General features: G+C 43.4%; 1 protein-coding gene across 1 annotated transcript in view; it reads left to right on the forward strand.

Annotated features, from left to right (window-relative positions):
* The first annotated feature begins 1723 nt into the window (after positions 1-1723).
* NEDD9 (neural precursor cell expressed, developmentally down-regulated 9) overlaps positions 1724-14907 on the forward strand; it is a 36883-nt gene continuing 23699 nt past the window's right edge. The window contains exon 1 of the mRNA XM_057399252.1: positions 1724-1868. Coding sequence (XP_057255235.1) covers positions 1857-1868 — 12 coding nt within the window. The 5' untranslated portion in view covers positions 1724-1856. The remainder of the gene's footprint in view (positions 1869-14907) is intronic.

Consider the following 14907-nt stretch of genomic DNA (forward strand, 5'->3'; position numbering starts at 1 on the left):
CTCCCAGAAGAAATTTTTATCCTTGGACAAAAACAAGCAAGAAGAAAATCAAAGGTCAAACCCTACAGTTAAGAAACACTCCAAAGAGATTTACGCTTTCCTTACAGTAGGATTATGCATAATCACTGGAAGAATTCTCTTCTTAAATACAGTATCTGAGGACACAGAATACAAATGATCTTTGCCCTCTTTGAACTACTCAAATTTATTTTGATGCTGTGCTTAAAACAACACTGCCCCAAACCCATCTCATATAAAATATTATCTCTTTCAATGTAACTTCCTGGAAAAATCAGAAGAATCAACAGCAACAACAAAAAAGGAAAGAAAACCCAGGAGAAACCCCCCTAAAGGGATTACAGCAAGTGAAGCAATGGCACTTCACTGGGAGCCCAGTCACAGTGGCACCCCCTGAACTGCAGAAAGCAGAAGCTCACTTTTCCCACCAAGACACCTTTTGTACTGATGGGGATTCATACCAATGAGCTATTGGGGTATATGCAGTCAAGAAGATGATACAGAAAAAAAAAAAAAAAAAAGCTTTTTTTTTGCACTCATTTAGTAAATTTGTATAGATAACCACATATTTTATGCTGGAACTAGAGAATGAAGGAGATTACAGATTAAAAGTATGACATTCTTTAGAAGCCATGAAGCCATTTTAGCAATAGGATCCCTCTCTAGAGAATTAGTCACATGAGAATTAAAGGATATCACTGTATGATGGAATGAAGTTATGCTTGTAATCTGGTAGTACAAGATTATACTTCGCTGTTTTTCCTTAGGCCACTAGAAATAGTCTTGAGTCCATCTGTGACCTAGAAATGTTGGGTAAGATCCAAGTCAGGCAAAAAGGAGAGAATTTATTTCCTGTTCATCTAACAAGCTGGAGTATGCCCTATACACAAAGATTCCCATTATGTGCACCATATTAATCATGCCTGATTAAGGAGTCTGACTTAAAAAGCATGAAGGAACATCACACATTTGTTTTTCCCGCTCTTTCCTGCCCTCAGGATATCAGAGTTAATGATTACACTCTCCCAAATAATCCTTATTTGCCATAGCCACTCTTTATAAGGGACATCTCTAGGTCATTAAAGCCATCTTGGTCTGTGGTGCCTAACCACTGTTTAAACCACCAGGTTTTCCTAGGCAAAGTGAGCACGTAGCATCTTGATTTGAGAAGCAGATTATATTCTGGGGACAAATGAGAACAAAAATCAATTGCAAAGACGACAAAGCAGCATGAAGCACTCAAACCCTCCAAAAGCTGCACAAGAAAAAGGCGACTATGGAAGGGATGGATGGAAAAGGTCCAGCACCCGGCGGGTTTGTCGTCACACAGGGACCTCCGAACAGCCCTGCAGGCCTCAGGCTACGAGGGGCGGCTTTGGGGGGGGGCTTCGCCGGGATCCTGGGTGCTTTGAACCCTGTCAAGCCCAGACTCCCCAAGCACAGCGGGTAGCAGCCGGGGCTGGGCTGGGCTGGCCAGACAGAAGCCGTTTTGTTCCGAGTGTCCGTTTCACGCAGCGAACTCGAGGTGAGCGGCTCCGAAGCGGCACGGCGGGTGCCGCTGTGTCACGGAAGCAGGGCCGCAGCCCTCGCACCGTGCGCGGCTCAGTCGCGATACACGCCACCGCGACAGCAGCCCCCAGGCGGCGCGACCGGGAGGGCGGCAGGCGACGTGGCCGGCGAGGGCCCACCGTGTCCAGAGCGCTGCCAATGGGAGGGCGCTATGCAAATGAGCGGGGTAGCCTGGCGGTGGGGCGGGCGGCGCGGCGAGGAGAGGCGGCGGGGATGCGGCGGGTGGTGGAGTAGCGGGTGCGGCGCCGGTTCCTCAGCGCTCCGCAGCCATGAAGTACAAGGTGAGCCGCCGACGGGACAGGGCTGGGCGCGCAGAGTTTCACGGGTTTGTCAGCGCTCGCTGAGGGGGTCGCAGCCCTCACTGCGAAGCGGTTGGCTCGGGGCTCCCCTCAGCACCCCTTTTCTTTCGGGGCAGGCGGTTACAGCCGATGGCCCCGGGGATCGGCCGACCCCTCTCCCCTCTCCTGCTGCTCTATGCAGCCTGCAGGCATAGAGCCCCAGGGGAGGTGCTCCGGGGGAAAAAGGGGAACCGGGGGCAAGCCGGCGGAGACACCCCCATCCACGGGCGCTCTGGAGCGTTCGCGATAGGGGGAGAAGGTGGAGAGCTTTCCCCGCTTGCCCAGGCGCTGGCTAACGGGTCGAGCCCGGTGGCTCGGGAAAGGCGGGTGTGTACGTGGTGCCCAGCATCGGTTTGGGGCAGGTACCGCCGCGTCTCCCCGCGGTGTAACGCCCGTTTTCCAGCCCTCTGTGAGTGTCTCGTTATCGCAGCGCAGCTTCTCGGGGCGGGCTGTCGGATGAGTTACAAGCAAGGAGAAAAAGTACAACTGTGTATTTAAAATAATGGTTAGCCTATCCCCCTTTCCCCTGTGAAATAAGTGGGTTTAGATTAAGCTTTTACCAGAGTTGGTTTTATTTTTCAGAAGTCACAAATTTAGAGGCTTTCATCCTAGTATTACTCTACTTAAAACCATCTGGGCAAGTTACTGAATTGCCCACAGAGCATTAGATTACTGTACAGACATGCCATAATCTTGTGTGCCTGGAAAAAAGGGGGAAGGAAGGGAAAACTTTCCTTCCTCTGCCAAAAATAACTTCAGCATCAATAAAAGAAGTGATTTGGAAATGTCACACGTTATATGCTTACTTGGAGACTAACTTGATTTGGAAGTGAAGTGCAATATAGAAGAGCCCTGATGCTATAACTTTACAACACTGGGCAGAATGAGATGTGCAAGTGATACCTAGGCAAATATACACAGATTTTCTTGCTTTTCCATATAGCTCTGAGCTCAGCCCAAGCTTTCAGGATCTCTCATACCCAAACTTTGGGAAAAGTTAAAGTTAAGTCTTCAAAGCTGCTGCTAGTTTCTCATGGTGGTTAAGAATAACCAGGAAAAATAAACAATGTAAGATAGAGATGGACAAAGATACATGATTTGAGAGGATTTTTGTCCGAATTTTAGGTGTTTTTTTTTGTTTGGGGTTTGGGGTTTTTTTCCCCTTTTTTTCTTTTTGTTTTTTTTAGTATGTTCTCAAACAGCTGTCTGAAGTCTGTGATAGCATTTATCTCCCATACCTTTTTACTCTGTCTCACATCAGTTCAGGTAGACTTTATACCTGCTTAGAGAAGCTGTGAATCTTACCTAGAAACATCAGGCACTTGGGATTGGAAGAGCAGTGTCACAGTGGCAAAATAATGGTCCTGCATAGTTATACAGCTCCCAGACTTCTTGGTAACCATCTGGCCTTCCTCTGCTGCAAGGAGACCATGCCTCATATGTAGCCCAGTGGCACTGCAAGAATAGGGACTGGTAAAGTGGCTCAAAAGGGGGAAGTCTTCCCTGCTTTTAATGTTTCCTTCGGGCTGTCTGGTTGGAATAAGCATTTTTGTTTGGGTTTGTGATTACGTAATTCTGGGCAGAGAAAGCTAGACAAAGAAAGAACAAGCCATTAAAAAAGACTGAAGGGTTTGGCCTCAAAAGCCTTCTTGTCAGACTCCGGTGTTTACTTTCCCTGGGAAATGTGAAGTTTCTTACACTACTTAACGAGGACAAAGATCCTTAGAGCTGTTTCTTATCCCTGAAGCAACATGTAAAGAAAATACCTGCTTATTCAGTCTTTTTTTCTTTTTTTTTTTCTGTATTTTCTTTCTGTTTCTATAGGAAAACAAAAGTCCTATAGTTTTTATTGTATATAGAAGATAAAGGAACAGAATGTGCTCATGGCCTGCCTGGGGACATACCATCACTCCAGAGGTGGCTTAGCTTCCAGGTGCAGAGTTGGGTCTGTTTAACTGCTCCTGGTGCTATACTGGGGCCTGTCATTCTTTACTTCCATTTTGATAGTCCATGAAATAAGGCCTCATTTAATGAAATGGTTGAGATGCTTATCATAGTTTAATCAGAGTATCAACAGTTGAACAGAACAGGATCTGACTCGCATGAGACCCTGAGTACATCTCTCCGTCATTCACAGCTTCACTTTCAGTGTGACTAAACCAACTAATTTCCGGCCTAGGTAACCTTTCCATTACCCAGTCTACCCTTTTTTCACTCTGCTTTTCACTTCACCTAAGCTTCTTTTATTGACCATCCCACTCTTCAGAAATTCTTCCAATATGCTATTCAAGTCTGAACCCTCTGAAAGCCACTGGGAAAATCCCTGTGGATTTAGGCAAGTTCAGAATTTTGCCTTATATATGTCTCTACACTTCTGTGTCTCTTTTGCATACTGTGCGGAATTCAATGAAGCTATGACTGTTCAAAGCAAAAGCATATTTGAGGCTTACGGATGTTACCAGGTTAGGTCCTATTCTACCACTCATGTTCTGGTTAAATAATGGAGAACACAAAAGTTATTCTGAGTGAGCAACGGAAAGACATGAAATGTTAAGCATAACAAATACTCACATATCAGTTGTGAGCCTTAGTCCTACTTGTCTATAAGCTACTTTCAGAAACTAATTCCTGTCAGGTGCAGATGTATTATGGCAATACCCCAATTCCTCATTTGATGAACTTGGCATCCTTCTGTGCTAACTCTTCATGAGCCACCAAGTACACCCCCATCCCATCAAGTTCTCACAGGATGCTATTCCAGTATTTGGTACTCCAGAATGTAGGATAAACCCTTTCTGAACCCTAACCCAGACTGTGACTCCAAGGATGAAGCAATTACAGCTGAAATGTGCTATGTAGGATCAGAAATACCAGAAATTACTATGATCAGAGAAGAACATGATGGGAGAGGATAATCTAGCCAGCAATTCCAATGCTTTTATCTCCGGCAATAAAAGTGTGACAGATGCAAAAGGGAGAAGGCATTAATCATAATAAGGCTTCTGTAGCTTGTTGGCTGTTCACAAGCAAGACAAAAAGAGAGGGGGAAGGAGAAAGAGGGGCTTATCTGTTTACCAAAAGATCCAAACAGTGAAAGAAGAGAGGAAGAAAAAAGCCCCTACATTCCTTACCTCATTTAAGCCAGAAGGAATGACGTAGATGTAAAGTATGAGGTCTTGATTATCTATTTTTAGATAATTTGTTGGGCAAGGAAGAAACCTAAATAGGGTTTGAAATGCCAGCCATTTGTGCTAAGGCAGAGTCCTGTAATATATAGACTTGATTACAGTGTCTGCATGCCAAGACAAACAAAATAGTGTCCCTGGGAAGAAATACTGTATTCCCAACCAGGAATGCTTGTGAAAAGCCGCTTGTAACCCTGGCAATGAAAGACTTTGAGTGTTGGGCTATGTAAAGGGAAAAGAACTGCCTGTACTTTACTAACCAAATCCTCTCTGTTTCATTTATTCCTCACACTCCTCTGTTTTCTTTTTCTTTTTTTTTTTTTGTTTGGTATCTCAGCAGTCACAGGGTGGCAATCAAACCTAGAAGTAAATAGGAACTGTAAAACCTGGTAAAAGGTAGTACTACAGGAACAAACCAACAAAGGGAAAAACTGTCCAAGTTTGTGCCATGCTTGTTACCATTGTGAATTTGCAGTGGAAGTTCCGTGATTTTTCTCCCCTCTGTGGCTGTACAGAGGGAGGTGGCAGGAGTCCAGCCAGCATTGTCAGGTCTAAATCAGTAGCAACACTAGTGAGATAGTAGCAACATCACTGGCTCCTCCCCAAAGCTTGGATTTTCAGATTCCCTCTCTTCACTGCTGTGTGCCTCTCCCATCCCACCCCCGGTAGTGCTGCTTATCAGCCTCCAATTTCGGGTACCTCCAGTAGAAGTAACTGCCTCAATACCTCAGGGTGTTTGAGAACCTCACATGATAGTTGCTTTCCCATAGACTTGGTAGGATAGCAAGGTGGTGTTAATTCTTTTTGAGAGATGGAGGTGCTGAGACTTAGGGATGTTACAGGACTTGTTTCAGAGGAAGAAGAGGAACCATCACAAAGCATTACAGCTAACAGCATGCAGGTTTTTGCATGATTTCAGAACTTCCATGTTTTTATGCAAACAGCTGCTCCTGAGTAATGTAGCTGTAAATCTATTTCATCAAGAAACTGGTAGCCTTAATCTGCCTCTGTCCAGTAGTTCCTAATACACAGTGTGGAAGCAGAACTGCTAGATGAACAGTCTTCTTTATATTTTTGATATTCCCAATTCAGTTTGACCCTAGATAATAGAAGAGACTTTGGAGACTAAACTGAGGGCTCCACTCATGCTTTTAAGAAGCTGCTAGAGGTTGCAGTGACATCAGGCTATTACTTAGCCTTGAGATACTTTGACCCAACAGTGCCATACTATCAGAAGACCTGATCAGAGGAGAATCTGTCAGGTCAGAGAGCAGGAGAACTCCCTAATAGTAAGACTTTATGGAAACATTTTCTACAAAGGAAAAATGAAAGTACAATTTAGGAGAGTTACACAGCTTTTCTAAACCAGTAACTACTGTTTTGCAGAACACAGCCTAGACTTTGGGAAGTCTCCTGCAGTGTTACTGTTAACTTATTAAATGTTAGACCACAATTCTTAAGACTGTACAAACTCACCTTTGGAATCCTATGATATCAAGCATAGCAGCAAATGGGGTTAGAAAAAAATATACTTGCACTGATATCTTATCACTGAACATTGAACTCGTACGTGTGGTGGCTCAGGAGAAGTTTATAGTATTGAACTGCCTTTGCTCCATTACAAACACCAGAGTCATTGCAGCAAGGCCAGGTGTGTCTAGTGACCCAAGTAAAAGTCTGAATGAGGTAATTCTCCTGAGTTGCGCACACCTCCTACTAGAAGCACCACTACTAGAATGGGTGTGCCTACTGGTTGCCTTGGCCAACTTTAGAAACTGTAGGAGACAAGAAGCCTGTTGGTCTTCTTGCAAAAAGCAAGAGTGTAGTCCTCGGACCACATTCACTGTAATCATCAGCCAACCACAAGGTCCTGCTCTTTCACAAAAGTACAGCAGATGAGGGTGTTCTCTCGGTATCTGGAAATAGCAAACAGCCTTGTGTCTCTTGTGCATACAAAAAGTAGAAAACCATGACTGGAGCATGGTTCCATGATGAGGGCTTCCTTCTCATCATACTGCTATTATCAAAGATGTTAAGGGCATGGGAATGACTTCTGCATGCAATAGAGGTCACTTTGGGGCCTAAGTAAAGTCATTTTTGTGTTGCTATTTTATTTGGACTAGCTTATCACAGACATTTAAGTACTTAAATCCCATTCATGCCAACAGGAATTAGGAACCTGCCCATCTTCAAGATCTGGAGTTTAATTTCATTTTTAAAGCAAAATAAGCGCCTAAATGAGCATGAACAGGTATATGCCTTAGCTGCAATGATTGTGGAGAGCCCTTATCTTCTACTCTGTTTCTGGCTGCACTTTAGATAGAGACAAGTATCTAAACTTCAAGACATTAAAGTCCACATACTTCTGTAGGAGCCCACATTCATTGACATTTGAAATCGTAAATGTGCAAGTCAGTTTCCAAGCAGTTTCTAAGATGCTTTTTTACATAGTATGTGCTCCCTGAGCATCCATAACAGCAGTGGACATTTACCTCTTACAACAGTGCTCTGACCCTTGAAGGATGCTTTATGCTACGTCTTCTGTAGTATTGATCAGACAGCCCTCCAGGATTGTACTAAAGAAGAATGTTTATGGCATGTATTCAGCAGTATTAAGTCAGGCTACTGCTGAGTAAAGCTGCATTTAGAGGTATTCCTTGCTGCCTGTAAATGGCTGCAGCTCTCAGTGTCGGTGAAGCTGGGTCACTTTATAGCATCTAAGAGTACAGCCCTGGAATATTGCTGCCTGTTTATCACAGGCCACTCTTGGCAGGTGTTCTTTTTCTTTTGCTTTTTGGTCTAGACATTACAGTAGTGGAAACTGCCTTAATTTTAAAGAGCTCATTTTTCCACAGCAGATTTGGACGTAGTTTGCGTTTGACAAGAAACAGGACTGCTAACGCTATAGTTTGCAGTCCTAGAAACACAAGCGCATAGCACAGCAAAAGTGTATATTTTTTTCTCTGTAGGGATGAGGCCCATTCTCACCTTTCTGTTTTGGTGTTTGTTTTAAAAGCACTTCATTCACAGTCAGAGTGGATTAGCCTGCCCGGAAAAGGAAGGGTAGTAAGTATAGTTTTACACTACAGGAATGCATTCTGTGCATCAGAAGCTCTTAAGAAGGCCCCATTCACAGCAAGGTTGAAATTATTATTAGTAGCAACACTCTGGGCCATTTGGTGATGACAAATCTTAGAAAATGCTGGAGGATCCTAAGAGTAAGTCTTAGTTTCTGCAGTGAACGTCCTGCTTAGTTGAGGTCAGCGGGAGGAAAATACAGGCCATGAAAATTCAAGTATTCTCTGTCAAAGGAGTGAATTTCTTGGTCCAAAGAGTTAAGTACAAAACGACTGGAAGTATACACTGTTTGACATACAGCTTGCAGTCAGTAGGGTCATGAATGTCCTTGTCCTATGGATTTTACAGGCAGTTAAAATGCTTGGGGTAATAAACCAAGTTTTACTGTTATAGAAAAGCCTAGTTTACAAGCAGTTAGGTTTTTTTTCCTCTCTCTCCCTGCTTATACTGCTTTATCTTGTTTGCAGCCCAGGAATTGCACAAGCCAATCTCTCATGCAATCAAGAATACAGTTAATGTTGTATTTCAATCTGAGAGTAAGCATAGTAACTTGAACTGTTTGAAATATACCCACACACTGTCCCTCTCCCTTCTCCAGGGGTATGCTTCCCTAGAAAATGTCAGCTTGTCAAAATCAAGCTGTCCTGGGAGGCTTGTTGACTTTTGGCCACTGCACTGTGGTATGGAGAAGACCCTCACCACGCCTGGCAAGCCCTCATCTGCCAGTCAGGCCTGGCTTACCTGGAAGTGTGTCTGATTCTTCCTGTCCCTCCACCAGCCTGCTGAGGGCTAGCCCAGGGCTAGAAACATGAGTTCCCAAGCTTGAGGGGTTTTTCAGTATCTGGATTCTCAGGGCATCCCAAGTTGCAGCTGCTGTGTAGTATCCCAGATGGTGACACTAAAGTGACAGAGAAGGGTGGCTTTTCCTTCTATGGAGAGCTTTGGAGAGACTGGGGAAGAAGATCATGTCTCAATTCAGCTAAGTACTAGGTTAAGAAAAAAAAAGGAGGGGGGGGGGAAGAAAAAAAAATCATATTTCCCAAAGTTAAAAACATGAGACAAAGAAGTTGGCGACAGTACTGATGTCCTAAGTCTACATAGCCACTTTTTCTTGACAGTGTAGCAGGGATTGTTTCCCCAGAGCTGCACAGAGAAGGGTTAAATTTGGGAAAGTTTTTCTTATTTTAAGGAAACTTTGTCTGGGAGAAGGCTGCTTGCAAATGCCAGAAAATGGAAAACTGAGAACTCGAAACACACGTTTCAGGATTCTTTCTTTCCATCTCTTTTCTTTTTTTCCCTTCTGCTCTGCTCCTTCAATTCTTAAGCATTTAACATCCGATCTCCTTTCATTAAGTTTTTAATTGCTTGCTTGAGGGAACGAGGTTGGGTTTTCCATCTGCTTTTTGATTTTGATGTTCTGTGGCTTAATCATAGTGAGATCATATTTACTCTAAGGCTATTGTTTGCATGCTTTATTTTTTCCTTGCCCCCTGCCCCCCCCCTGCTGAAGTCACAGGAGGCACAGCTCTCAGACAGATTTGAAAAGGCCTTTTGGAGTCATGGAACTAGATTACACCCTTCCTTGGGTGGGGGGAAAGGAAACTGGTTATAAGGGTAAAACGTATACAGCAAACTTTGTGAGTTAGGTGTGGTGGAATTTCCCAAAATATTAATAGGTCTTGAAGGTAAGTCAGGGGATGTGATCTGCATTCCCAGAGGGAGCGAAGAATATGGTATTGCAGCACTCCTGAAAAACACTAGGAACTTGGAGGGCTGGGGAATAAGATCAGGACACATCATTAGTGGATCACTGCTCTGCTTCACTGTAAAACAGAGTGTCACAAACTGTAACCGGTCTTACATGATAGCTCCAAAACAGGGTGGGTGGTCTGACTACAAGCAGTAGAGTGTATTCATCTCTGGGGTGTTCCCCAGGGCTACGCAAAACAGCATTACCTCAGATACGCTCCTTGCTAGTGTAGCTATGACCTGTTGTGTCTCACTGCACAGACTGCAAACACAAGGTTGCTATGTAGTAAAAGGGAGTTGCCACTTCTGTTAAGCTCCCCATACACACTCACCGAGCACCTCAGAGGTTTCGTGTTATTCGAATGGTGTTTGTGATACGTTATATTCATCCTTCACTGCCTTAGAAACAGAAGGGGTAAATCAACTCCTTATTTCACATCTCACCTCAAATTATATTTCTACAATTACCTGTGTAATGCCTGGGAAAGCAGAGCAGCACCGCGACACTTCACATCCCCTCTAAAATAAAGTAACACTAACCAAGCAAAAAATCTGAAACTCAGTCAAGAGGTGAAAGAATGTCATCCAAACAAACAGACAAAGCCTGCCTTGCTACCCTTAGAGCAAATGTAGAGTTATCATTTTGTTGCAATTAATAGATACAGAACCAGAAAACTTTCTTTTCAACAAAATTTGTCCAGTTTGACATGTCAGGCACAGCAATAAGCTGATGCACTCAGTGCAGAAGAATGAAGTATTTTATTCACACAGGCTAAAGCTTCAGTTAGGATCTCTTGCTCTAACCTTCATTTTCACAGTTTTCCTTTTCTGTTTCCACCCCCTCTACCCTCCTAATTCCTTCTTTTGGATTCATGCATTTGGATTCCCTACCAAGTTTCAGTTCACTGCTGTGCCTCAGTTTTGCAAAGTACTTTGCCAACTGCCTACAAAGAAAAAAAAACACAAACAAACCAAACAGCTATGCTGAACAAAAAAAGTTCTCAAACTAGAAAGCCTTCAGTCTTTCACATGTTTATGTTATATTCTAATGCCAGTCTCAAGTGAACTGATGGACCACATCAGCATCTTGATCAGGAGTGTGAAGTGGCTGGGCCTTTGCTGCCTGCCTGCCACCCCTGCTGGGTAGAGTATTGTGTCTGCAAAAAACCGGCAGTGAATATATCCAGAGCATGACATGGCTACTTTTGGCTTATCCCCTCTCTGAGGCCAGACAGAGGGGCTGGGACAGCTCAGTGGAACAGTGAAATAAGACACTTGCCTTTCTGCCCTGCAGACCTAAGGTTTTCCTTACAGCTTGGCATACTTTAGCATGACTGACAGCCTCTGTTCCAGGACCAGCATGCAAGGATACTTCAGGTGGATGAAGACCTGTTCTCCTCAGGGCTCTGATCAGGCTGTTACATCATAGCTCTCTCATAAGCTGTTAAGTGAGCCTTCCAAATCCATGCATGGAAAACTGCCTTAATTTCCACCCAGTAGGGCTTGTAATTATTTGGGCTAGCAACACTTGACCAGAAAAGTATCTGTACTAAAACAAAATTTGGAGTTTCTTGGTGGAAGAAAGCAAGAGAGTGCCTGAGAAGTGGGACTGTGAACTTTGCCTATAAGAGTGAACTGAAATGTTACTATGCTGAGTATGTCCAGCCAAGCTTGCTCATTAGCTGTGAGGCAGAGAAGCTCAGTTCCCAGAGCCAGCAGTCAGACCTACTGTCTCAGCTAGGTACTAAAGGCCTTTCAGAGTCGTCCTGCTTGTGGTAACTGCAACACCCTGGTAGTGCAGGAGACTTTTTCTTGTGTGCTGTGGTAGCACTTCCTCCCTCAATTACATAGCATCTTCAGATAAAAAGTGACAGTGAAAAACAGAAAATGAGATGGGAGCTAAATCATTTGTTAAACCGTCCAGTGACTCTTACACTGAAGCCCTTCTGTCAAAAAAAGGCCAAACAGAGCACAATCTTCCCTCCCTCTTACCAGTACTGCTTCTAGTCAAACTGCTCTCACAATAAAACTCACTCTTTACTGGGTTTTCAGATTGGTTCTTCAGTCACATGGGCAAATCATTACTGTTAGGCCTACTGTAACCATAAAAGGGTATGTAAACGCTTAAGCTTACTTTGGAATGGCAGTGATTAATTTTTAAAGAAACCTAAAAGGGGAATCTGTATGAAAAATCTGTGATGGATAAACCAAAATGAAGCTACTGGTTTGTGCGCAGACACTCCTTTGGGGTGTCTCTCCCCACCTTTCCTTCCTTTGTGCCTCTCTTCCTTCCTAAGCTAGCTAAACATAGAAGAGAAGCCGTTTGGCATTTTAAGAAACAGTTTGTCCAGTAATAGAAAAGAGGTGTCCCACCCTTTTTCAGTTAAGAGCAGAGGTGATTTCCCTGGTTCTATTTGCACATAAAACTCTACATATAGGAAGCAATATTTAAAAACAAGACAAAGCTGAACAAAACAACACGCCCCACCAGCCAAGCGCAGAGTAGGGATCAGTGTTCACAAGCCTGTGCGCTCTGGAACATCCTCATATTGCACCTCTGAGGGAAGCAAATGAAATTCTTCTAGTTTATGGTTGGTTTAACCTTTTCCTCAAGCGTTCATTCACTGCAGAGCTGGCTGAGGAGTCATAGGCAGCCCTGCACCAGGAGCTTGGCACCGCAACACTCAGCCCTTAAAGAGTCCATTGTATTAAATCTCACAGTGTGTCATTTATTATTCCTGTGTTTGCTTCCATGGCTGTGGGCACCTCACACACTCTTGTTACCAGTGTCACTGAATGTGTTTAACAGAAAAAGTAGATGTTTCTACCAGTCTGTTTAACTCTTGCCTGTACCTTCTTGTGCCACTCAGCCTCATCAACAAACCGCCTTTTCATTCTCCAGACCACAAATTAAAAATTCAGTCAGTTCTCTTCACTGCAGGAAAAGCCAACCAAAACAGATCAAATTCTTTAAAGTATTTTCATGTGTCTTTATTCAGCTGCAGGCATGCTAACAATCATTGCAGTAGGCTAAAGAGAGTAGACACCTTTGACTATAATAGACCTCATTTATGCATCTGAATTTGGCGTGTAATTCCTTCAACATCCAATAAGAAAAATAGTTTACAGAGTTCTGGAGGTTGGATGGTTAGTTTGTTGTGGGCTTTTTTTCCTCTAATGGTTCTGCAAGTCAAACAGCTGACAGCTTTCAGGGCAGCGTCTTTTGCTCTCAGTCATGTTTTATTAGCACGCGCATCCTGGATGCAAAAGAGAATAAAATCTAAAGCATGCAGAGAATATGAATTGCATCTTTCTGGGATTTATCTAATGGACGTGAAACTGGCATTAAAGGAAAATTCAGATAGAAGTTTCAAATCCCAGGTTCACTTTACCTCCAGAGAGCTTGAAAGCTTTACTTTTGTCTCAACTGATGTAGAAAGTTGGGACCAAAGGCACTGTAATCTGAATTTAATCTAGAGAGTATCCATTTCAGTTTTAGTTCTTTTAGACAGAGTTTCTGACACAAGGCATCAGCAAAGTCTGCTCAGCCTTTTCCTGGACCATGTTCCAGTTGAAATCCCCAGGCAGCAGTCATCAGGGCCAGGCCTCTTTTCACTTTGACCTGCTGATGACTGGGATAGCACTTTATTTACCATAAGACTGAAAAACTTCCTTTTTTCAGTGATTTTACAGTAGGTACTTTCTACTGCACTCAAGTGCAAGGTTAAGAGGAATTTAAGCTTCTTGAGAACAAATCATTTGTTTGGGGCTTTTTATGATTTGCCTGCACACAGTATTAACGCAGTGGGGACTTGACCCTGGCTTCAACTTCCAAACATCCCAGTATAGCTAGCAAGGCTTAAGGATACAAAAACTGAACCTAATCTTTCCAGTCAACCTTCAGGTGTAGAGAAGCACTCATTAATTGAAGTATGGCTGCTGTAACAGGGCAAGCTTAAGGAGGATGGAGCTGTAGGTAGACCACAGGTACCTTCAGACTTTGAGAGCACCATTGCACCTGTTGTGTTAATATCATGTTAACTTAACTGGACCAAAGGAGAGCACAGGATCATAGAATGGTTAGGGTTGAAAAGGACCTTAAGATCACCAACAGAAACTTCCATCCTTAATGTTACTAAAAGGGGGTGGCCAGTATGTTCATTTTATGAAGCACAGCTGATCTCTATAACAAACCAAAATTTTCTCCTTATCTAGGATCAGATCACTTCTCCCTTACCATGACAGAACTTGTAGTTCTGAATCTGTTGCCCTTCTTTTTTCTCTTTGTATTAGAAATATAAAGGGACTTCTGTGCAAGTTGCCAGTTGTAAAAAAAAAAAAGCTCCAAGACAAGTTTCTCATCAAACCCTTCTCTGTTGCAAATTTGTTTAGGAACTGGCCAAGTTTTTCTTAGCACTTAGTTGTAAAAAAAAGTCATTGCTGAGCCTTTGCCTTCTCATATCAGATGTTAGTGCCTATTTGAGACAGATAAGTAACAGATCCATGTCTTCAAGAGCAAGTCCAGTTAATTTCAGGTAACCCTCCTCAGTCTTTGAGCTGATGAGACCAATGAGAAGCAGTGTAGTGAGGTGTAGGCTATGATGCACGTAGCATCCAGAACTTACTCAGCTTTGTCCAGTCAATCCAGGACTGTTGAGGGGTGTCTTTGATCAGGGCTTATTTCTGCATGTGGAAAAGTAGAGACTGCTGCTTGATCACCACAGCAGATTAAAGGTACCTCTGTGGTTTTCAAAAGGTTTCCTGATGACCTTCTGTGGTGACAATTTCCTTTTTCTCAAGACTGACTGTTGACTTGTGAAAACAACTGTGACACTGCTTCTGAAGCTCATACTAAGAAATCCTATGGTGGAAGAATAAAGTCAGGGAAATGCTTAAAACAGGTCTGCTTAGCAGGAGCAGTGCCTATGCTGCTGGCAACAAACAACAGGCCTGGTGTTTCTGTCCCAGTG

The sequence above is a fragment of the Pezoporus wallicus genome, unplaced genomic scaffold (assembly GCF_028554395.1).
Source record: "Pezoporus wallicus isolate ANWC-B61680 ecotype Strahan unplaced genomic scaffold, APGP_CSIRO_Pwel_v1 contig_818, whole genome shotgun sequence".
NCBI lineage: Eukaryota > Metazoa > Chordata > Aves > Psittaciformes > Psittacidae > Pezoporus > Pezoporus wallicus.